Source organism: Trichosurus vulpecula, chromosome 9, assembly GCF_011100635.1.
Source record: "Trichosurus vulpecula isolate mTriVul1 chromosome 9, mTriVul1.pri, whole genome shotgun sequence".
NCBI classification, from domain to species: Eukaryota; Metazoa; Chordata; class Mammalia; order Diprotodontia; family Phalangeridae; genus Trichosurus; species Trichosurus vulpecula.
Window position 1 is genome coordinate 204,001,828 of NC_050581.1, and position 25,197 is coordinate 204,027,024.

General features: G+C 50.5%; 1 protein-coding gene across 6 annotated transcripts in view; it reads right to left on the bottom strand.

The window, feature by feature from the left end:
* The window catches only part of CRHR2 (corticotropin releasing hormone receptor 2), a gene marked incomplete at its 3' end in the record, with an annotated part of 93,596 nt that overhangs the window by 58,015 nt on the left and 10,384 nt on the right, over positions 1-25,197 (bottom strand). The window contains 3 exon segments of one of the 6 annotated variants that reach the window (XM_036738358.1): positions 202-321; positions 20,865-20,958; positions 22,544-22,581. In XM_036738358.1, coding sequence (XP_036594253.1) covers positions 202-309 — 108 coding nt within the window. 6 annotated transcript variants of the gene reach the window in all.

Genomic DNA, 25,197 nt, shown 5'->3' on the forward strand with positions numbered 1-25,197 from the left:
CAGCTCCATCCCCATCACCGTACAGATGAGGAAACTGAGGCTCATAGGGCAAAAGTGATTGGCCCAGAGTCCCAGAACTAGTAAACCGGATGGCCTCTGACACCCAATCCATCACCCCCTTCCCTCAGGCTGTTTGGCTCCTGGCCCTGAGATCCGGGGTGCCAAGGGAAGAAGAGGAAGGAAAGGAGGGGGGATACTCACTCGTGGTGTTGTACTTGATACCGTTGAAGAACTCGGGACAGGGTCTCTCCACGTAGGCCCCGGCAGCGCTGCGGGGCCAGCACGTCCCAATCTGGTCAGTGGTGGCATTGCAGTAGGGACCTGGTGCGGGACAGAGGAGGGCTGGATGAGGAGCACTGGGGCCGCCGAACCCACAGCAAAGCTGGGGTTCCGTATCCCAGGGCTGCCCCGTCCCGGGGCCCCTGCCTCCCGGCCGGCCCAGGACAACAGCGGGAGCACCTACCCTGCGAGTCCAAGAGGGGCGGTCCCCAGCTGTCCGGCAGCGGGCCCCGCAGCAGCAGCAGCAGCTCACTGCAGTTGGTATCCACATCGTCCGGCCACCGAGGGAAAAGAGGGAAGTCCATAGTGGAGGAGTGGGGGACTAGGGGCTAGAGCGTGTGTGTGTGTGTGTGAGGGGGAGAGAGACAGAGACAGAGAGAGAGAGAGGGGGGGGGGGGAGGGAGAGGGAGAGGGTGAGGGAGAAGGAGGAGAGGGAGAAAGAGAAGGAGGGAGAAAGAGACACACAGACAGAGAGACTCAGAAAGAGTGTGGGTGTGTGTGGGTGTCGGTGCGGGGTGGTGTGTGCGCAGGTGACTTCGTGCGTGTGGGTGTGTGCGTCTCTGCCTCGGTGAGCCGGCCCCGCTGTGGCTGTGTCTGCCCCTCTCGCCTCCTGCTTTCCTTCCCTGTCCTCCTTCCCAGGCTCCTGCCTGTTCCTGCAGCTCTGAGGGCACAGCCTGCAGGGAAGTCAGTGCGCACCGAGCGCTGGGCTGGGCTGGAGTCCCGACTCGGGCTGCTGGCTGGGCTGGGAGTCTGGGAGTCCACTGCACTCCTGGATGTAAGCGGCGGTGCCCCGGCTGCCAATTGCAGGCAGGGTTGGGCTGGGCTGGGCTGGGGGTGGCGGGAGGAGAGAGGGCGGGACCGGGAGAAGAGAAGGGGGGACCTTGAGAGGAGGAGGGCAGGATTGGGGCTCCTCTAGGAGCCCAGTGTCTGGTTCCCAGTCTCCGGTGCCCAGGTCCGTAGCCGGCGCTTCCCCCGCCTCTGCAGCCTCTCACTCCGCCCCTCTCTTTCCGCTCCACCTCCTCCTCCCCGCCTTTCCTGATTGTGGGGCCTCAATGCTCAGTGTGTGTGTGTGTGTGTGTGTGTGTGTGTGTGTGTGTGTGTGTGTGTGTGTGTCTGCCACGGATGCAGGGGAAAGAGGGAGGAACGATAGGGTGAAAGGGACAATCGCCCTGGCAGGAGGGCATGGTATGAGGACCAGGCTAGGGCCAGTCATGGGCAGGGCCAGGTATCTGGGGCTCCAACTTGTCTGGAGATCCCCGGTCTCTCCTGACGGCTCCCTTCTCTTCCACCCTGCCCCCAGCTTCTGGAGATCCAGCAGTCTTGCCCTCCTTTGCAGATTCCCCCTAAGATCTCTCTTAACCTGAGACGTGGGAGATGAGAAAGGAAGGCCTGGACCAAGAGACCTTTGGGAGGCAGGGTAAAGCCAGCCAGCTTCAGCTCCCAGGTGTTTTCCTGTCTTTGGCTTGAGTGCTAAGAGCAGAAAGGAACTGGTCCTGCCCAAAGCTGCCCTTGGTGGGATCGGGGGATGGAATGATCTTTGACTTCGACCCTGGAAGAAGGAACCGTAAAATTTTGGCATTCCATTGCCAAATTGGAGCATGGCAAGAGGAAGGGATGCTGGGTGAGGGTGGGTTTCAAAGCCAAGCCATAAGAGGACTAGTGGAAGGAAGTAGGAGCATACATTGGGGGCTAGGAGTCACTGAGAACAGAAGAGAGGAGAGGAGAAGAGGAGAGAAGGGAAGAGAAAAGAAGAGGAGAGAAGAGAAGAGGAGGAGAGGGCAGTGGAGGGAAGGGGAGTGGAGGAGGGGAAGAGAGAGGAAAAGGGGAGGGGAGAAGGGGAGGGGAGGAGGGGATGGGAGGGGAGGGGAGAAGAGGAGGCTAAGACCTAGGGGAATCTGATAATTGCCCTCCCCTGAGATCTTGGAAGGCAGTCATTTGGAAGATGGATCAGACTTGGCTCTTGGTGTTGGCCCAGAGGGCAGAATCAGGACCAGTGGGTGTAAGTGGCAGAGGCAGGTTTGGATTCCATGTAAGGAAACACTTCCTGACAATTAAAGTTGTCTAAAAATGGAATGAGCTGCCTGGGGAGGGAGTATTTTCCACAGTGCTGGAAGCATTTTAGCAGAGGTTAAATGATGGATTGATGAGGATCTTAGTAAGGGGATTCAGACTTCAAGCTAGATTCCTTCTAAGGTCCACTCTGGCTCAAAGATTCTATGGAGTGGTCTGGTCTGACATCACACCCAATGCAGGAGTCTCCTAGATGCCAGCCCAGACACAGGGTCTTGACTTTTGCTTGGAGAGCAAGCTTCGAAGAGCAGAGGCTAACACTCGAAGGAATACTGGAGCTGGAGAGTTTTGCCTAGAAGTGATGAAGCAACCAAAGAAGACCACTCCATTTCTCTGAGCTTCTGTTTCTTCATCTGTGAAATGGGGATCACAGTAACCTCTAGTACCTACCTCCTGGTGTGGCATTGTGCCAGGGAGGTGGTCTTGGCTGCTCAAAGGCCAAGCAAATGGAAGTTAAGTTCTGACACGTCTTGCCCAGTGGGCAAGGCTGGAATTCAGGCCCAGGGATGGACAGTGTGTCTGTTGGCCAAGGACCATCCTGGCTGACTTTGGGCAGGGGGATGGGTGAATATTTGGGCCCCAATCACCTCTGAAGCTAGGCTCTTCCTGAGTGATAAAGGGAACCCCACACCAACCAGTGGGACCCTAAAGCTCTGAAATGTAGAGGCATACATGCTTCCTTCACAGGATTGAGGGAATGATCAAATGATGGCCAATGCTAGAAAGAAAACACTATGATTATGATTGGATACCTCCAGTGATTGAGAGTTCACTAACACATGAAGTAACCCCTTCCATTGCTGGTTGTCCCCAACTGCCCTTTCTTCCTGAGTCAAAACCTGTTGCATCAGGGATGTTGTCCATTCTAACTTTGCCCTCCAGAGTTCCACAGGAGAATTCCCATTTCTCTTCAGCACAACAGCATTCCAGCTCCTTGTAAATGGCTCTTGGGACTCTCTCTGTCTGTCTCTGTCTCTGTGTCTCTGTCTGTCTCTGTCTCTGTCTCTCTCTCTTTCTCTCTCTCTCTGTCTGTCTGTCTCTCTTTCGTGCTCTCTCAGTCACTGACAAGGTGGGGTCATGGAAAGAGTGCTGGGGCTTAGTCAGGAGAGCCCTGGAAATGCATCTCACCTCCAACAGTTGCTAGGCATATGACCACAGAGAGAAATCATACAATTTAACCTTGCTAAGCCTCAGTTACATCATATTCAGAATGGGAATAAGACTTAATTATCTTTCTCTGCACTAAGATCCAACTCTGGTGCTTCCTGATCTCAGAGTCCAAGCTCTGAAAGGCTCTATACAACTGGAGAGGTTTTGAGACAGGCACAAGACAGACATACAGTTACCTGAGAACTAGCTAAAGGATTTTGGGAAGGCTCCTCCCTAGAGGCTTGTTCGCCCCATCATGAAATTCGAGGCATTTTGTTTGTTTTGTTTCATTCAGTTTTGCCATTGCCACTCATGCTGACTCTGTCCCCAGGGGCAGCAAACCTCACCTGGTACCATATGGAAAAAACCCCAGGTACCTGATGCATCTGCCCTGTGGAGCATGGGTTCAGTGCACAAAGGGCTCTCTAATAGGAATCATCACATGGCAGAATGCCCCAGGTGGGGAAACCAAGGCCCCGGGAGATCAAAGACCATACAGTTGAACCTGAAATGGGCCATAGGGACCATCTAGGCCAGGAGTTCTTGTGCTGGAGACCTCATTGATAGACCGTTGAAGCCTATGGACCTCTTCTCAGAAGAATGTTGCCTAGATTTATAATGGAAAGAAAGGCTACATTTCACTAAGAGATCAATGAAAAGAAAGATAAATGTTTTCCCATCCAAGTTCATTGACTCCTTGAAATCTATCCATGGACCCACTGGGAATCCAGAGAACCCAGGTTAAGACCCTTTATCTAGGCCAACCCCCTTATCTCACAGAAGGAGAAACTGAGGCTTGAGGAGGTCAAGGATTATAAATTTAGAGCTGAAAGGGGCCTCAGGGGCCCTGACCAACCACCTGAGGAAATCGAAGGCCAGGGAGGGTAAGGACCATAGATTTTGAACTCAAATTGGTCCCAGTGGCCATAGAGCTGCATCCAGCCCTAATACAGATTCCATACATAACATCTCCTACTAGTGGTTACTAACTTCCACTTGAAGAAGCCCACCACACTATTGGAGAACAGCAATGCTTAGGAAATTCTTTGGCATGCAGTGCTAGAATATGCTTCCCCATGACTTCTAGCTGTTGGTCTTAGTCCCTGGCAAGGCAAAGCTGGACAATGGCATCCCCTTCACACATTTGAAGACACTTATCATGTCCCTCCCAAGCTTTTTCTTCTCCAGACCAAACAATCTCAGCTCTCATATGACATGGCTTCAAATTCCCTACATATCATCTTGTTCCTTTTTCTGTAAATATTCCTCAGGTCCCTTTTGAAATGCAATGTGAAAAGTGCTGGAGAGTGCTCCGTATGTGAGTTGACCAGTAGGAGAATTACTGCTTTGTTATACCTGCTCTCAGTGCAGTCCCCTGTGGAGATGGTCTCAGAACAAGCGTCACTTAGGACATGCACTCAAAGCTGTGAAAGAATGGACCACCAGAGAAGAGACAGCCAGGGAAGGGACAGCCAAGTAAGGACCACCTTGGCACACTTTCACTTTGGCCACAGGTGTAACACAGCCCATTAGCACACTATAAACGGCACATGGAACATGTGGCCGTCAGAAAAACTGATGTCTGCAAACCACCCTTTGTTATACAGTAGTGGAGACTTAGTTCCAGTCCTCAGATGGTTCTTACCCCTGGCCATGGTGCTGACCACTTCTATAGCTAAACTAACATAGTCCTTTCCTGATTTACCTGGCTGAAAGTTGCTCAGCAGGGAGCTCTTTTCCACCAAAAGAACTATTCATTACAGACCATTACTTCTCCATATTCCCAGCATAAGTGCCTTCTGAGGCTGATGTTTTGCAAAGGTCGGAGTTTGTGTTGTAAAATTTATGTCACTGTGACACAGAAAGTCATTGTTTGATCCTGCTGCCTGCTATCATAGCAGCCAGAGGGATAGGCTTACTTGAAAAATGACCATTGCTAATGAATGAGAGTCCCAAGTGCCCAGAGACAGCATGGTATAGCGGACAAGACATTGGACTTGGGTCAGGAAGACCTGAGTTTGAATCCTGTCTCAGACACTTGTTAGCCAGGCACCTATCCCAAGACTTGTTGCGTGAATCAAATGAGATAATATATGTAAAATGATTCACCAATCTTAAGGCATTATATAAACGTTAGCTATTATTATTGTTATTAAGCAACACCCACAAGACATCAGACTCCTAGGAAAGAACACCTAGACACACACACACACACACCTGACTGCTTCCCTGTATACAAGGTAAGAGTCTCAGAAACACACTCACACCAAGGACATTTCTCCTTGGGACATTCAGACCAAGCAACAGGGCCCTTCCCTAACTCCAAGGTTTATTTGGATCCAACTCTCATTTTGAATAAGACAAACCATTTTGAGGCACCAAAGCCAGCCAGCCAGCCCAGTTAGATTTGCCAGCGTTGATAACAGCCCTTCCTCTTGAATAATCCCACTGCACATCCCCATCCCCTCTCTACCCCATGTCTACAATTGCAGCACAATGCACTTTCTCTGTGTAGCTACAGAGTGGACTCAGCATTGCTCCCGCCCCTGGCCATAGTGCTGATTCAGCTGAGGGTATCAGTCTCTCCCTCCCTACCTCTGGCCACGGTGCTGATCGCCTCCCTTACAGAATCTGTTCTGGATGCCATATTATTATTTATGTGTTCTAAGATGCTGTTAGCTTGGGGGAGGGGACAGTGCCATTCACATATTCAAACTGTTGATCCCTATTGAGCTCAAAGTCACTTAATTCCACCCCCTCAGGTCTTTTTCATATAATTGTTGTCTTGCCATACTCACACTCCATTCCCCTCTCCCCCAATCTTCTCAATTTGTGCAATTGATTAAAAAAAACTAAATTCAGGACTTCAAATTTAACCCTATTAACCCCCAAATTCCTTGCTGCTATATTTGGACCATTGTTCTGGCTTGTTGAGATTTGGGGGGGAATTCTATTTTTTCATCCAACATATTAATTATTCCTCCAAGCTTCATGACCTTCATAAATCAGTCCATTAGCAAGCATTCATTAAGCATTTACTCTGTGCCAGGCACTGTGCTGGACACTGGGACTATAAATACAGAAGCCTTTGCCTTCAAGTAGCTCACATTCACTAGTGGGATGAATGCTCACAGATAAGCATATTCAGGAGATCTACAAAACATAAATGCAGTGATTGAGAGTACATTGCCAACTGGGAGGATCAGTGACTGGATGGGGAGAGTAACTGAGCTGATTCTTAAAGAGCTGAAGGTTCTAAGAGGTAGAGGAGGGAGGGAGAGTTTCCCATACATAGGGAAAAACCTGTGCAAAGGCCTGCAGATGGGAGGTGAGATGTCAATTGGGAGGAATAGCAAGAAGGTTAATTTGCCCAGACCAGAGAGTCCATGAAAGGGAATGCAATTAATAAACCTAGAAAGGTATATTGGAGCCAACTGGTGAAGAGATTTAAATGCCGAACACAGGAATTTATATTTGATTCTAGACATGACAGAGAGACAGAATGGAAGATTATAGTTCCAGCTAAACCACTCAGGGAGATCCACTCTTGTGCAGTTTCTTCCCTCTCCTCTCATCCACTTTCATTGACCATGTCACTGGACAGAGGGGACCATTAGGAGACAATGCATCTCACACAGAGAAGAGGGAGACACACAAAGGACAAAAATATACAGACACACACACATACAACAAGATAGCCACCTAAGGGATGGGGAAGTAGTTTCACAGAGTGTGCCACTGCCACTTCCACCCTACCCCCCAGGGTGGAGAGAATGGTGGCTATGGACTTCAGAAAGGGACATATCCTCAGAACCCAGCAGAGAGCTGGGAACCTTGAAGACTCCACAAAAGGAGATAAATACTCTTAGTGCCAGGACTACTGAAGTGCCCCTTTGCCACATATACTCCTCCCATGTGTGCCTCATGACCTTTGTACATTAAGGCTGAACCAACTATTCACAAGAACTTCGTATGTGCAGGAGGAGAGCATACCCCTGTTTTGGTTGAGATGTTTAGTACCAAGTGTCTTTATAACACCTTAGTAAATACCTTTTCTAAAAGCTGATTGAAGCTACTGGCTAATAATCAATGAGAAGCGCACTGGTGGTGACTCTTGAGTGAGTCCTAGCCCCTCAGGCTCACTCCCTAGAACACTGAGTAGAATAGTACCTGGAAGGAGCACTTTCCACAAGATACAACTTAGAGGCACAGCATGTCAATTTTGGAAGGGACTTTTGAGATTATCAGTGGTAAAGCAAGGAAAACATGGAATCTGGAGTCAAGGGATCCGGGTTCCAATCCTGGTTTTGTGATTGACTATCTGCGTGACCTTGGACAAATCACTTAGCCTCCCTGTAAAATGTGGGGGTTGGACTTGGTGGCCTTTGGGGTCTCTTCCAGCTGTAAAATCTATGATCTTAGGACTTGATGATCTTGCTTGACCCCTCATTTTACAGAGGAAGCTACTCAGTGAGCCTGAGACAGAGATAGAGCCAGACCTAGGAGACTCATGACCTACTGTGCAGTGGTCTTTCCACAACCCTACTCTAACTCTTCAGCACTAAGCAGCATTTCCCCTCTCCTCCTCCTCTGGCTCTGGTCTGGACCCTGAGGCTCTGTATACTTATAGCAAGGGTACTTTGGCACTATACTACTGACTGAGGATTCTGGATGGCCAAGGGGGGGCTAAAGAAGCTGAGGTATAGAGTTTGAGTGTCAGTAGGTGGTCCTGTCTTCTGTCCTTTGGAGGTGGCAGTGAAGGGGGCCAGGGAACCATCAGTTGGGGTCATACTAGTCTTTCCTTTATCAGAAGGACATGAGTGGACCTACCTCAGTAAGTGTTTACTGGGCAGTCTTCTGCTGGCTTATGTTGGTGACTGGGTATGGGGTGGGGGGAGGAAGAGAGGAGAAAGGGAGAATTAAGGGCACTCACATATCATGTTTAGGAAGCTCCTTTTTACAGTGTTTCTATCACCTGCCCTCAGGAAACTCCCACTCTGGCAAGGGAGATGAGACTCTGACGCTGCAACAGGACAGCATGTAACCCAGGATGAGAGTGTAGCTGAGGCAATGAGTACAGAAAGGCTGATGAGGATGGGCCTGAGCAGTCGGGAAAGCTGCCTAGAGGAAACAGGGTTGGAGCTGGGCCTCCGAGGAAGGAGAGGAGGTGGAGCGGCATGACAGCAAGCATGGAGGTTTGGGGGAATAGGGCAGCACACCCCCAGCTCTAGGGTGGAAAGGAGGAGGCTGAGACTGGCAGGACACCAGACTGGTTGGGCCATATCGTACTTACTGGGAAGGAAAAAGAGATGAGAAGGAAAAGCCAGGTTCATATTGAGCCATGAAGGCCTTGGAGGGCAGTCTCAAGTCTACACTTTTTTTCAGAAGGTCACTGGGGAATCGTGGAGGGTATATGAGAAAGAACCTTAGAAAAGCTTTATTTTACTGGGATTAGCCTAGCAAATGTTTGGAGGACGCAGAAAGGAGGTAGCATGTGGCACAGAGCCCAGCTAAGAGGCTGTTACCATAGTCCAGGCATGAAGTACCGCAGGTTTGAATACCACTGGAATGGTATCTATGGTAATGAAAGGAAGAGATAGATAAGGGAGACTGAGCCAATAGGGCTTTGTGACAGGTTGAATGGAGAGGATGAGCAGAGGGAGAACCAAATGAGTGAAAAAGCATTAATTAAGTACTCGCCGGCCACTGGGCTGAGCATAGGAGATAGAACTGCAAGATCAAAGACAGGCCCTGCCCTCAAGAAGCTTCCATTCTACCCCGGGAGCTGAGGCCTGGAGGGGCGATTCTGGTTTGGAAAGGTACAGGCCTACTGAGTAGAGCCCCGGGGAATCACAGATCCTGAAGTGATTCAAGTTAAAAACCAGGGCAGGCAGGGCAGGGAGAGGCAGATCAGCACAGACTTTGTCCAGGTGCCCACGGGGCCGCACACTCTGGCTCGGCATCTCCTCCCCCTCCTCCTCTTCCTCCTCCTCAACTTCCTCCTCCTCCACCTCCTCCCTCTCCACTCCCTCCTCCTCCTTCTCCTCTTCTCCCTCTTCCCCTTGTGGAACATTTTATACCATTTCATATCATTTTTAATTTCAACCAGACCCAGAGCCTGAATTAATGAGTAACTGGAAGAAGATCCAGGACCTGGGCTCCTTTGTTCTCTAGAGTTTGCTCAGGAAACACCCCTACCTCTGTCAACAAGGCCGGATTAGACTGACCTAGGGACGTTCTTACCCCTGTTAGCCATTGAAGGATGAGACCCTAACCCCAAGGGAGAATGTTAACTGACCTTTGTCAACATCCTTTACAACCCTATTCCATTAAGGAAAATCCTCTTCTTGTATCATGGTTAAACATACATGGGGGTCGTGGAGGTAAGGTAACACAGGCTTGCTGGGTCTGCTAAAATAATGTATATAAGTATTCTCATTCCTTTGTTCAGACAGCCAGAGCTTATGCTCTGACTCCTTGTACGTACAAGTACGCTAGCTTAGCTATGATTTAAGGGAAAATTATAAACAACACGGATTTTTCTATCACCTAGCTTGTTTGCCTTCTTCAACCAAACTGCCAGGTTTAACACCCTTCATCCTCCTCTTCCTCTCCCTTCTCTTCCTCTACCTTCTCCTCCTCTACCTCTTCCTCCTCCTCTCCCTCTACCCCCTCCTCTTCCACCTCCTCCTCTCCTCTCCCTCCTCCTCCTCTCCCTCCTCAGCCTCCAAGGAAGTCAGGACCCTGAATTCTTCTTCTATTTTGTTTTATTCTAATGTAAGATACCCTGCCCAAAAGGTCACTTCCAACAGAACCCAAAGAGACGATTGACTATGAAGCCTCCCACCTCCATTTCTTACCACTGGCTTTTTTTAAATACAAAAGTATATAATAAATATTACGCAGTACTTTCCAGACTGATATGCTTGTCTGGGCATCTTTCTGAACTTCCTTTTGCTCCTTTCTATTTAAAAAAGTTTCAATGGCCACCTCTTTTTTGGCTTCCCTATGGCTACCCTGACTCCAGACATGGGACTTTGAGTCGAACTGCCTATTCACCCTGCTGCTACCACTTAGAGTCAGCCATTGACCTGAGGAACAACAAGGCATAGCAGCAAATGGCTCAAAGGAATTCAGAGAAAGCCCCAGGTCCCAGCCCAGCAGGCTTGGCTGGAGCTGAGGCAGAGGAATAGCCAGAATGTAGGAGTGGGAAATGAGGAAGACCCCTGTGGAGTTTCAAGCAGCCACCCTCCCCTTTGTCAGCCTCTTCTGGCCCTGCCAGCATCCTGCTGCTGCCCAGGGCTGGGCCTTTGGCTCCAGGAGGGGTTTTCCCGGTGCCCAGAGTTAGCTGTGCTCAGAGTTTCTGTCATCTAAACTTCTAGGCTGGGGTGACTTCAGCCAGTGTCATGAGACCTGCCATAGGCTGTGCCAGGAACAGCAAGCTTTCTTTGTGCCCTGGTCTCACTGGGCTCCTCTGCAAAATGTCCCAAAGGCATCATGACCCAGTGGACAGAGCTGCTGGATATGAGGGCAGGAGGACTCAGGGACAAATCCCGTTGTGTGAGTGCAGTGTCCCTTAACCTCTTTGGACCTCAGTTTCCTCATTTGGAAAATGGGAATAGTATGTACCCCAGGGAGTTCAAAGGGGGAATGCATTAGAAAACCTCCCAGTGCCACAGAGCCATCCATCATCATTGGCTGCAGCATCATCATCACTCTCATTGTTGCTACCTACCAGGGAGGATGTGAGGGTCAAATTTGACGATGGAGGGACAAGGCTCCCCCCCAGTAAAAAGCCGGGTGGTGAGGATTTTCCAAGGTATCAGAAGGATCTGATATTCTCTAGAGGGAGGAAAGGAGGGGGGAGGGAGAGAGAGAGAGAGAGTGCACTTTCCCCTTGGGGCCTGGACCAGAAGCTATGACAAGCAAAGGAGAAGCCTCTGAAAAGGGGGTCAGGCCTTTTAAAGCATGTTCCCAATTGGCTAGAGAGTCTGGTGATGCAATCCCTCCCTCAGCCACCTCCTCTGACTTTGATGGGAACCCAAGTGTTTCCTCCCCAAACCTTCAAATATTTTCTGTTCTCACTGGCAGGGGGTGGGGCTTAAGTGTGCATTCAGGCAGTTTCTTCATCTCTAAAATGAATGAGTTGGACTAGATGGTCTCTGAGGTCCTTTCCAGCTCTAAATTATATGACCTCCTCCTGGGCACCAAGACATTTGGGGCTTCCCTTGTAGTTTGTAATTAAAAAACAAAATCAGAAAGAAAAACATTTTAAATTTTACATTAAAAAACCGAAAACTCTATTAGTTTGCAAGTTGTTGCTTTTAGCATTTTAATTTACATTTTAAAATTAGGCTATAAAAGTAAGCCATCAATGCAGCATGACTCTCATTTTGAGAATGTAACCTGAGCTTGTAAAGCTGTAAAACAAAAGCTAGATTCAGAAAATACAATTATGTCAGTTTGCTATAACTGAATGACATTAGAGCAAAACTATAATTTTAAAAATAAATTTGAGGAAAAAAGCCTAATCGCCATTAAAGAAAATTAGAATTTTGAAGACAATCAGGTCTTCAGGGTCAGTCACTCAGTCAGTCAATAAATATTTATTCAGTGCCTACTAAGTGCCAGACACTGTGCTAAACAGCAGAGATACAAAGAAAGGCAAAAGACAGCTCCTTTCCTCAAGGAGCTCATTATCTAATGGAGGAGATCATTGACCAAAGACTTTGTTCAGGGGTCATGGGACTGAGCCCTGAGAACATTGCCCAAGATGGACACAGCACCAGCTTGCCGCGGTAGTCAGCCACAAGCTTTAGTCAGGACGGCCAGCAAAGGGAAGCTAAAGGCAGCCAATCTGGAGTAAGCAAGCCCACTCCCACGGTGCGATGGGGCAGGGCAGGGGCTCTGCGCGTGCTCATTCTAGCACCAAGCAGCATCGGCGAATGCACAAGGGCCGAGTAACGTGAGCCAGCAGAAGAAAACACTTCTTCAAAGAATGAAAGGAGTGAGACAGGACGGGCTTCAGAAAGGAGAGCGATGATGGTAACGACTTCAGCCGACATCTCGGTGGCGATTAAGGGTTTGCAAAGCACTTTACTTCTATCACCCCATTAGAGGGAACCCTGTGAGGCAGGGTCTATTATTACCCTCATGTTGCAGATGAGGAAACTGAGGCTGAGAAGAGTCATAAGAGGCTTGTTCATGGTCACTCAGCTAGTATCTGAGGCAGGATTTGAATTCATATCTTACTGACTCCAGGTTCAACACAAGTAACCATTTGAAAAAAACAGCCCAATTCTCTAATAACAACAAAACCACAACTAAAATAATTACTTGACTTCCATGTCTCATCTATCAGATTATCTAGGATGATTAAAAAAATCAGATAAAAGTGCTAATGGTGGAAAGACTTCAGGAAGACAGGTACAGGGATACATGATTGGTGGAGCTGCAAGGCAGTCCAACCATTATGGAAAACAATTTGGAATCATGTGGGGAAAAGTGACTAAATTATTCTTAATAGTTGGCTCTTGGACCCAGAGATCCCATTACTTTTTTGGAAGTGAGGAACTAGAGACCAAGTTAGTGGCCCCCAATTGGTCTCTCCTCTCTCCAGTCCATTCTCTGCACAGATGTCAAACTTGTATTCCTCAAGCATCTTCAGTGGCTCCCTATCCCTTCTAAGATAAGACGCAGATTCCTCTGTTTGCTGTTTAAAGTCCTTTTCAATTTGTCTTTGGTCTGTTTCTCCAGGTTGATTCCTTGTCCACCCCATGGTCCTGCCAAACTGACCTATGCAAGGCTCTCTATGTAGGAATTCCTTTCCCACTCTCCATGTCTTTGTACAAGCTGTCCACTATGCCTGGAAGGTGTTCACTTTTACATCTTGGAACTCTTATTCCTTTCAAGGGCCACCTCCTTCAAGAGCCCTCTCATGATCCATTTAGTGGAAAGTGCTGGTGCAATGGATGGAGTGCCAGGCCTGGAGTCCTGAGTTCAAATCCAGCCTCAGACACTTACTGGCTGTGTGACGCTGGGCAAGTCACTTAACCCTATTTGCCTCAGTTCCTCATTGTAAAAATGAGCTGGAGAAGGCAATGGCAAACCACTCCAGTATTTTTGCCAGGAAAACCCCAAATGGGGTCATAAAGAGGGACATAACTGAAATGACTGAACAAGTGCTAAATCTAATACAATGAAATATGATAGGATAAATGCAAACTCCTTTACTCGGGTTCAGAAAAACCAACCTCACAAATAGGGGAGGCATGGCTAGAAAGCCATTCCTGTTAAAATGATAGGTGGGCTTTTATAGTGGACCACAAGTCCCAAGTGAGTCAACAAGGCTTCCTTGAAAAGCAGTCTCCAGGAGTGGGGAGGTGAGAGTCCCTGTATACTCTGCCTTGGTTGATCCCATCACGTGGAGGACTGTGTTCAGTTCTGGGCACTGAAGTTTAGGAAGGAAAGAAAGACACTGATGAGTTAAAGAGTGTCCAGAGGAAGTCAATCAGGATAAGGAACCTGGGTATGTTTGGGCTGAAGAGATTATGATCATTGTCTCCAAACATTTGAAATGAGGTTTATTTCATTTGGCCACACAGAGGCAGATTTAGGCTGGATGCAAGGAGACATTTCCTAACACTAAAGCTGCGAGAAGAAAGCAGGCTGCCTCTAGGGGCAGTGAGTTCTCTCTCATTTGAGCAAAGGCTGAATTGTTGGGAATGGGAGTCAGCTGTGGGTCGGCGAAGATGGCCTTGGAGGCTTTCCAACTTGGAAAGTGAGTGTTTCTCTGAGCATGAGAAGCCATGGGGAGGTGATGAGCTTCACTGTGTGGGGAGTTCCTACACCAATGAAATCACGACCCTCTCAAAGTAGGACAAAAAGAATGTGTTTTCTCCAAATCACACATGAAGAGTTTCTCATATGGCTCCACTGGAAGCTGTTGCTGGAGGGAGTGGGGCAGCCTGCTGATCTGTGGTAGGTGGTGAGCTTGGTTGGGGCTGAGCAAGGAGCATCTACCTGCCTCTGCTTGGAGCTGGCCAGCTTCCCTCAGTGGGCAGTGTCAGAGAGCTCTGGGGAGCTGGCCAGCTGGAAACCATTGGAGGAAGCTGGAAGGTGGGCTCCATCTCAGGCAACAGATTGTGAGTGTGACAATTGTCTTGGAGTCTTTGCTAAACTTGGACCCTCCTCCTTCATCCAGCATCCAACCATTTTGCTGAAACTAGGTCATGTGTCCTCCCTCTCCTGCTCCATGAATTCTGTTGCTTGTGTGGGGGTCACTCACATTTCAGATCTATACCCTGTCGTTCTGCCTCCAGCCTCTGGCCCCTTTTGGGGGTGTCCTTTGTCCCTGGCAGCCATCCCTGACCCTCCATGACTGCTATGGGGCTGCTGACTTTCTCACAAAGGTGGTTCTGCTCTCAGCTTCTCCCTGTTCTCCAGGGCCTGAAGCCTCAGCTGGCACCTGAGACAAGTTCAGCTTCATTTCCAGTCTCAACATTTGGGGGCAGGAAAAACAGTAGGAGATTTGTCTCAGTAGTGATAGAATTCAGACAAACCAGAGAACTGTGCAACTTCTCAGTGTCATTCATGCTTGAAGCATGTCTATTGCCAGGCTGGGGCTTAGAAGAGTCAATCTGCTGGTGGCAGAGGGGACTTTACCTGAAGCTTATGCCCCGCCCTATGGTGAGCTTTTGATTAAATTCAGTTTAATTTCTGCTTGCCAAAGGTATCACTTAAAGCACTATACCCTAGGGACCCTAGGCTTATGCCCAATGTGTCCCTGGGTAATCTGAAGCAGAGACAGAGAGTGAGGAATCAGGAATATAAGAGAAAGATACAGGAGGCATGAGAAACTCATTTCATTCTTTTGCTTCTCAGCGACTTGCTCTGGGATGTAGGGAGTATGTACAGAGAAGCCATGGATCCTGCCAAGCCAGGTTAGGCTTTGAGGGTCATAGGCCTGGTATCCCCTATATCAATTCTAACAAGGAAACCAATAGACCGATCACTAACCATGGACCTTGGAAGCCCAGATGATTTTGGAGTCTAGATACCTTGTGCAGTGAGACAGATTGAGGCTTGAGGTCAGGAGAAACTTCCTAACTTTAGAGGGGTCCCCAAGTAGCATGGGCTGCCTGGGAAGGTAGCACCTCTCCATGGACATCTTCAAGAAGAGGTGGGTTGAACACTCATCAGAAAAGTTTTGGTGGGGGTCCATATAGAGTGGACTAGAGGCTACCAACAAGCCTTCCAATTCTCACTCACTGTGATTCTGGGCTGATGGAAAATAATCAACTCAAAGTCAATAAAGGAACTCTTATGAATTCTCCTTTGCAGACTCAACGGGCACTACATGCCAGAGGGGTGAAGCACAGCCAAAATGAGATGCCCCAGGCAGGGAAAGCTTACCTCACCAAGGTGGGACTGCGGCAATGAGAAAAGAAGTCTGAACCCCAGAAAGCATCCTGCAGGAGGCAGGACCAGGGGAGACATACTGTGGGTAGAGGAAGGAAGGAAGGTGATAGATATGAAGCCCAGGCTTGAAAGGAAAAGCAAGAGAGGAAGCAGGAGCAGGCGGGGAAGTGGGGAGAAGAGGAGGCAGCAAGCCTCACATGCCACCTCCGTCAGGGAGCCTTCCTGGACTCCTCCAGCCCACACTGGTCTTCTTCCCCTGACCCCTGAACACCACCCTCAGTGGGTGTGACAGCATCCTGGTGCTGTAAGGGAGCTCAGTCAGACTCTCCATCCCATCCTCAGCCTGAATCCCGCCGAGGATGGGAAGCCCTTTCCTCTAGGGGCAGCCTGCTCCAGTATTCTTGGTTTGGAAGTTTTTCCTTACTTGGGTACGTGCAGGGATCTGCAACCACGTTGACGAGGTTCCCCCGGGTTATAGGGACTGTAGAATATGCCTCCAGTGTGACACTTGTCTTCACCCACCCTTGTGGTCATCCACAGGGCACGTTTGCCACCCAGCTTCCTCTCCCATCTTGGGAATGTCACTGGAGTGCATAGGCTATGGAGCCATTATCTTCTGCCCTGCCATGTGATAGTAATCAGATCTCAAGTCGAGAGAGATCTTGGAGGTCATGGAGTGACCCCTTCTCATTTTATAGCTAAGAAAATAGAGACCCAGAGAGAGTCAGAGACTTATCCAAGGTCACAGGTACTAAGCATAGGAGGGGAAGCCTTTGATGTTGCCTTAGGCCATTCTGCTTCGACTGAGCTCAGTTCATGTTCTAGCCATGTTTTAGATATTGACCACATGTCTGTCTGTGTGTGTGCGGGGGGCATGATTCTAGTCCCCAACCAACCTGGCACCCTCTGAAAACAGAAGGCAAACACAGCATCATCTCCTTCAGCCTCCTGCAGGAAGTAATGTAGGACTAGGCACTTGGTAGAGGGAAGATGTTGGGGCATTATTGAGTGGGGACCCAGAAGCCTTCAGACTCTCATGGGCTCAGATGACTGGACATCCAAGCTGGACTCAGATCTTCCTCCAACAAAGTGGTGATGCTAGGAGCACTCCACTCTCCCCCTGCCTCATTACCTTTACCTCCCAACACTCCTTTGGCCCTTCTGCCCCTTTTCTTGGTACCTCCTTCTATTTAGGTTACCCTAAGATGCTCAGGCCCTGCCTCCCTTAGGCAGAACAGCTCCTCCCAGAATCACCATCCAGCCTTCCTCCATCAGAGTGGTCCCTCATCCCAACCCACCCAAAGCGATCTGATGAATAATCTCTTGCTTTAGGGCCACATCCATAATGCACAGTGGGATGCCTCCTAGGGCCATTTTGACCTAATCAGCCACTAGGACCTTAATCCCAAGGGATGAAGCTCCAATAGTGTCCACTTAGGCATTGTGATAGAGCTAAGGGAGAAATCTGGGGGTGTGTGCATGTGCATGTGAGTGTGTGTGTGTGTATGTGTGTGTAATGGGGTCTTCCCCTAGATCTGCCAGTGAAGGCACTCACTCCTTCTATGCTGGGGCTGGCTCTACCCAACAACTTCCCTTTCTCCCAACCAGTCCCAATTCCCAGTCCTTCAGCCCATGAGTAGGACACGATGTGAAGCAGCTTAGTCCCTGGGGGCCGAAGGGAGGGGTATGGGCCTCTTTGGTGTCATCCAGAGCTGCAGACGTCAGCACAGGCTGTGGGGTTGTCTTTGGGGTGACTTCCTAGTACATGAGACATGGGAGAGGCGGAGAGATGTCTGACAATTTGTTAGAAAAGGCCACTGCTTGGTAATGAAACAATTTCACAGTGTGCCCTACTGTCCTCCAGAGGGAGATGCAAATAAAGATGAGGTCAACAAGAGAGAACAAACATTTGTCCAATTAAAGGAAAAGCCCTCACTTCTGCTGAGCCAGGGACCGTGGAATGCAGACTTCCCCCCGTCCCCCCCCCCCACTAAAGGATCCTGATTGAGAGACAATCTCCCAAGGAGGCTGATGGGGGGAAGATAGCAGCCTCCATCCTCATGCAGCCCTGGAATAATTAACAGAAAGAAAGGATGGCAAAATCCCCAGGGTGTATTGAGGGGGGACGGGCGGTGACTAGAGGTGAGGAATCCGGAGCTTGGGTCAGCAAGAAGGGGGTGGGGGAGGGGTAGGAGTGGGGTGGAGGGGTGGGGGTTGGGGGAGTGGGGGATTGGGTCTGAATCTAGCCTTAGACACTCCCTGGGTCTGTGATAAGGAAGGAAGAAAGCAAAGCTATTAACAGCCACATAGAAATTCTCCAAATCACTAAGAATTAGGGAAATGTAAAATAACGAAGTTTTGAAGATCTGCCTCATACCCATCAGCTTCGCAACATGCTGGGCAAAGAAGAGCCTCAGCTCTGACCCTTGTGATTTGGGGCAAACCTTTACGTTCTCTGGGCCTTAATTTGCCCACCTGTAAAATGGCTACCAGAGGTCCCCTAAGGTCCCTGGCAACCTTAAGTTTCTGATCATAAACCAGGCAGGTTCTGAAGCCCCAGAGAGCACGGTGGCTCCCAGTGGCTTTTCAGGGACAAAGTTTGGGAAGAGGGATAAAGGATGGAGGAAGGTAGGAGAGTCCTGAGCACCTACACTCAAGGGTAGGCACTAACAGGTTAAACTGAGGCCCTCAATGCACCAGTTAATGACATCACCATTGGCTCCAGGGCCTACACACCTGGAGAACAGATGTGCCTCTTCTTAATACCCATCTAACCAAAGTCAGGAGCAGAAACATCGATGGAGTGAGCCGCAAGGTTAGCCTCCATGGCCTTCTCCTTTCCTGCCACCTTTCCTGGCTTCCTTCCCCTCTTTCTTCTGTTCCCCCATTTCCTTCTTGACCACAGGCTCCCTCTCACTTGGCTTCCACTGCCCACCCTCTCCTCTTGTGTCCTGGCTCCCAAGTCTCCTCTTCCCGGAACATCCATCTTCCTGCCTTCTCTCTGGGTCTTAATCACCCCAACCCTCAGCCTCTGGGAGCCTGCTGTTGAAGCCATGAGAGCTGCTGGCTGAGGGCAAATGCTCCAGAAAGGCCCAGCAACATGTGCTTGAAGAGAGAACAGGAGTGCACAAACAGGCTTCTGGGAGCAAGCCGGAAGGGGGGAGTGGTGGCTGAGCCAGAACGGGAGCTGCCATTTGAATGGCAGTGGGGTCAAGGAGCAGGAGGGACAGCTGGTACATGGAAACCAAGACCGTGGGACCTGTCATGCTGCCAGCAGTCATGGCACAGCCAGGCTTCTGGAGACTGCCTTAAGCTTCCCCTTTTGGGGCCAGAATGCTCTAGGGACTGAGCCCACAGCATTCTGGGATGGGTGGGTACAAGTGCCGCTAACCTGGGCTGAGATATATTTCCTGCTGCCTCACTAAAGCAGCAGAGATTAAGGGTGGGATAGTCACTCCTTCCATGTTCCTTATAGTCCTGAATTCTCTGCCTAAATGCTGATTAGAAGCCTTGGGTAGTTGACAGGGGTAGAGTCTCAGACCCTAAGGAGAGAAATAAAGGAGAGAGTCTCAGAAAGAATCTCAGGATGGGGGTGGGGTATGGGACTGGCCAAGCCATAATCGCTAAGTACAGTATTGGTAAGTCTCCAAGACTGAATCGAATCCACCTGTCCTTGATAGACACTCAGGTAACACTAGGAAAAATCTCTGAAGCTCGCCCTCCCTCCAGCCCTTCCTGCCTTGGCTACACTTAGAGAAAGCAAGGAGGACCACACAGCACTGAGCCTGGGCCAATGACAGAGACCCCTCCACAGTTCGGGGTGCCTGCCAGCGCAATGGAGGGTGTGGGGATCATGCCAGATCCCCTGACTGTGCAGTGTCTGGGGACGCAGACTCTACCCCTTCATCCACATGGCAACCCAAGGCAGTAAGCAGTGAAAGTTATATCAATGCCCTTTCACAGACTGAGACACTTCAGCTCAGTGATCCCAGCTTCTACAGGAAGGCTTTATTAGCTCCGATGACTTCCCTCTTCATTATTTTCTATTTATTTTGTGTGACTTGTTTGTAAATATTTGTCCGTTGTCTCCCCCATTAGACCATGAGCCCCTTGAGGGCACAGACCATTTTTGCCTCTTTTTGTATTCTTAGAACTTGGTATAGTGCCTGGCATGTAGTAGGTACTTACTAAATGTTTACTGACTGACTGACAGAAAGATGAGTGGGTTTCCCAAGGGCACACACAGTAGGTAGAAGAATGAAGCCTTGAACCCACGTGCCCTTGTTCCAAATCCAAGGTCAGTTAGCCCCTGCTGACCACACCCTCAATTTTCACTGAGCCTCAGCAGCCCTCCTCAAGACCTCTCTCCACGGTCATAGGAGGACGGATGGCCACATACTGCCAGCTCTCCTGATCTGAGCATGGCTGGTACAGAAAGCAGGCACCAGAAAACCCAGAATGCCCTTCCTGGTCACAGCTGGAGAATGACCATAACTAGCACCGACAATGCTGATGATGACAGCAGCAGCAGCTACAAGCAGCCCAGAGAAGCAGGGACAAGGCCTGGCCACCCTGTCCTGACACAGAGGGCTCGTCTTTACCATGTCATAATTAAAGAGGAGCCTGGCTTTGAATGTAAGCTTCAAGGACCTCCCCCACCTTCCCCGAACCCCAGGTTTGTTGTCTGTGTGGGCATTTGGCACCAGCCTCCCTGCCCCCCACCCCCCCACCCTGAGCCAGGAGCTCAGGGTTGGTGAGGAAATGGAGGAAAAAAACGTTTCAAGCAGAAGCCTCGCAGCAGGTCTCCAGGCCACAAAGGATGTGCCTCTGACTCCAACCCAAAGCTTGCCAGACACTTCCCAAGGCTGCATGGCCAGCCCAGGTGCCCTCCACATCTCACCTGTCACCCCCCCCCCCACCACACCCGAGACACTGCTGAACCTTACCTGTGAGATTGGAGAAGGTGGAGAGCAGGTGGCAGTAGTGACCCAGCAGCTCCAAGAGGGGCAAGTCTGTGGAGGCGTCACCCAGGGGGGTTACCTGGTGGAAGGAGGGGGAGGGCTTGTCAGGTGTGGATGCAGGGCCACAGAGACTGCAGCTGTTCCTTGGCCTGGCCAGATCACCCCACTTGGCCCAGCCCCAGGGGCAGGAGCTGTCCCTGCTCTTCCCCTTATCCTCCTCCCACCCCAATAAACCACCATTCCCTGGACTCCGTAAGAGGTAGAGCCTGCTTGGATCCTGTTAGAAGTCCTGGTGGCTCATCAAAGTGGGTTACAAAGGTAGGGAGACCGGAGAGGGCTCCAGCCCGGGCTGGCTGCTCCCACCTGACCACCAGGCCCTGACTCAGGGCTCCTCCCCAGCTCCTCGATCTAGCTTCATGCTTTGATCTTCAGGACTCTGAGAACATAGAGCAGGAAAGGAATTCAGGGCTGTCCAATCACCTCATTTGATGGAGGTAGAGATTTGGGCCCAGAGAGAGGACTTCTTTGCTTGAGGCCACCCAAAGATGAAATGGCAGAGTCAGACGGCTTGCTCACTTCCACAACACAAATAGATACTTCTGGGATCTCAGATGACCTTCAAGGCCTGGAACCAAAGGAAAGAGAACTCCTGGTTCTAGCTCAGCTGAGAAGAGTGTCCAATTCTTGAACTTACTTGCTGTGAGTTCCTGTTATTCAGGCTTGTGGCCATGAAGAATGGGGAGCACCAAGCTCTGTGGCCTGGGGGAGCGTGTGGTCAAGCAGGAGAGCCCCAGATGGGGTTTTCTTCTGTTCCTGGGCCTCCCCACTTCCCTCCTCTCCCTCCCATTCTTTAGATCACCTCTCCTGGAGCTTTTCTTTTAAGTCTTCTGGTTGTTCCTTCATCCTGACCCTGCCAAGATGGCTGAGGGGACTTGGAAGTTTTCTATCCAACCCTCATTTCATGGCCCAGAGTCCCCTGGGAAGTGCCAGAATGTGAACCCAACTCCTCTGGTTTCAGAGGCAGGGGGTTCTTTCTACCATGACACCCTGGCTCCTGTGCTTAGGTCAGGAGAATCAGGGTGGCTCAGATGATTGCTATGGAGCCGGAGGAGGGAGGGGGCTGTGGCAGTAGCAGGCTGTGGGGCTGCTGGGGTGGGATTCCCGTCCAGGGAGGGCATTTCCTCCCTAACATCTTCTCGTGCTTTAGTTTGTCTGATACTTTGCAATGGGATAGCAGCTGAGAAGGCTCCGAGGCCCAGTCATTTAGATCTGGAAGGGACCTGAGAGATGACCTAGTCCAGCCCTGTCATTTTGCTGATGAGGAATCAGGGACCCAGGAAGCTAAGTAACTTGTCCAAAGTCATTCAGGTAGGAAGTAGCCGAGTCAGGATTTGACTGTGGGTGCTCTGATTAAAGAAGGCAGTCCTCTTTCCAATGTACTAGAGGACAAGACCCAGGACAGAATCTTTTTATAGAAACAGCTAGAAGTGGTCAGAAGATTTGGGTTAGAACCCTGTGTCTAAATGACAAGCCAGGGGATCCTGGGCCTCTCATTGACACTGAGCATTAGTTTCCTCAACTATAAAACAGAACTAATACCCGTATAACATACTCTACAGGGCTTTTGTGAGGTCCGGGATAATGTCAAAAAGTGCTTTGCAAACCTTTCAATTCTTAGGTTGGGAGGCAGCCAGGTTTGGGTTTTCCTTACTGAGAGATACAGATAATACAGGCAAGGAAAGGATCCGGGATGATGGAGGGAGAACAACTGTGACTTCTTTACTGAGCTTTTGTGTCTGTTCAGCTTCATTCACACGTGGTTCAACTAGGAGTCAATCAGCATTTCCTGTCAGTGAAAGAGAACACACCAATGGGGGCTCAGAAGCTACGGTCTTGAATGGGTTTGACCCACAGAGGGCCCCAAACCTGGGAGGTTTGTATGTGAGAGAGTAGAAGTCAGCACGAAGAGTGTGGGAAATATGGTGCCTTAGAGCAGCTTGAAAATAGCCTGGAAATGCCCCTTCAGCGATGAAGGGACACACACACACACAGACACAGATACACACACACACACTGCACTTGTGCACATTCACTCACATGCACGTACACACATACACACACCATACACTCCCATATAAACACATGCGTGTGCACCCTGGAAGCCCTCTTGGGTCTTCCTGTGGTGGTGACCCTGGATTTCTTTCCCACCTTGGAGAAGGAGACAGATCAAGGGACTGCCTGGGAAGAGACAGTGCCCAACCTGACCACCCCAGGCTCCTCCCTGCCCTCCCAGGCCCCGCTGGCTGCAGGTGCCCGGGAAGGCCTGGCTCAGGCCCACTTCTAAATTTAGCTCTGCTCTAAGCCTCAGAGGTTTACCGGCTCCTGCCCTCCAAGGCAGATGGACAGAGGGAGGGACAAGGACAGGACAAGGCCTGCTCCCTGCCTGGCCAAGGTTGGCCAAGGTCCTGGCTGGAGGAAGCCAGGCCAGGCCTGCTTGGAGTCTTTGTTTTGTACTGAGCAGTTTTGTTTCATTTACCTGACATTTCCTGAGTGTCCTCTGCCCTACACACACACACACACACACACACACACACACACATTCATAGATACACAGACACACAGAAAGATACACACTCATAGACATACACAGACACACACACACACTCATAGATACACACAAACACACACCTCCCTGGTGCCCTGCTCTGAGCTCAGCTCCAGACCACTGGAGGAGGAAAACAAGCCACCATAGGCCCAGCTGGGCATCGGTAGGAAGAACTGTGTGACCTTGGACAAGTCACTGTCCCTCCATGGGCCTCAGTTTCCTCATCTGTAACTTGCCAAGCTGGGTTACAATGGCTTCTGAGTTCCTTTCCAGCTCTAAACCTGAGATCTCATGAGCATCCAGAGTAGGGAAGTGGGGGTGGGGGTGGGGGGGGGCTTCCTGGAGGAGGCAGCTAAGACCAGACCCTAGCAGAGGAGAGGATCCATCGTGGCAGGGGGGAGTGGGATAGAGGAGGGCTTTTGGGGCACCAAGAATAGCATAATCAAAGGGTGGGAGGAGGGAGCCTGGGATGAGAAGGGAAGGCAGAGGGTGGAAAAAAGCACCGAATGGACAACAACAAACACTTCTCCTGCCGTGTCGGTGACCGAAGGATGACCACGTAATGGGCTGTCAGAGGGAAGCAAAATGAGCCTGGCTCGGAGTGGGGGAGGGAAGGAGGAGGGGTCAGGAGAGACTAGCTAATGGTCAGAGCTGTCCCCAAGTGAAATGGTCTGCCTCTGGAGGTGGGGGGCTCCCCCAGTGTGGGGACTTCCAGGCAGAGGCCATGTGGGCTCTGGGGCCACTGTGACTGGGGCTCAGGAGTACAAGGGGAGTGGTAAGAGAGGTGTGGGGGGAGTCAGGGAGGGCTTCCTGGAAGAGTTGAGGCTCGAGAATAAGCTGCAACAAATATGCAAAGACCATGGTGGCCTCGGAGGGTGAACCTGTGGCTGCACCTTCTGCTCACTGCTGGCTCTTGGTCTCAGAGTCATAGGAGAAAGCTCAGAAATGCTGGGACCCAGCAACAGGCAAAAGCAGAGATTGTCAGCCCTTCCTTCTCCTCCAGCCCAGGCGCTGTGAGGATAGCAAGGCCTCAGAGTGGCCTGGGCCTGGAGTCAGAACGACCTGTGTTCAAATCCAGCTGTGGGACCCTGGGCATGTCTGCCTCAATGTTCTCATCTCTAAAATGGGGAGAAGAATAGCCCCTACCTCACAGGGCTGTCACGTGAGAAAATGTGGTAAAGTGCTTAGCACAGTGCCGTGCACATAGTAGGTCAATGTTTGCTCCCTCCCCTCCCGTGTGAGGACAGAGATGTAGACCAAACCAGGGCGGGGCAGCTGGGCAGGAGAGCATTCCTCCATTCCCAGGCCAAGGAGGAGGAGTAACTGTTGTCTCTCCCATTAGAGCGTAAGCCTCTTGAGGGCGGCAACCAAGTCTTTGCCTTTCCCTGTATCCTTGGCACTCAGCATACAAGAAGTGCCTGACCAATGCTGACTGACTGTCCCTCCGTCTCATCCCCCTCTGTGATAGGGCTGCTCTCCTGGGCACCCTGGGCATGCACGTGGGCTGCGGAACAGCATTAGAGAGGGGCTGGAGGGAGGCAGCCTCACCACACCACACTCTTCCCCCACGGTCCCCAGCAGCCCGAGCGGGGGTGGGGGGCAAGGGGGTCGGAGCAGGTGGGGGGCAAGGGGGGCAGAAGGGGTGGGGAGGTAGGGGGAGTGGGGTGGGGCGGAATCCCCACCTCCTCTCTCCCTCTGAGTGAGGGCTTTGTC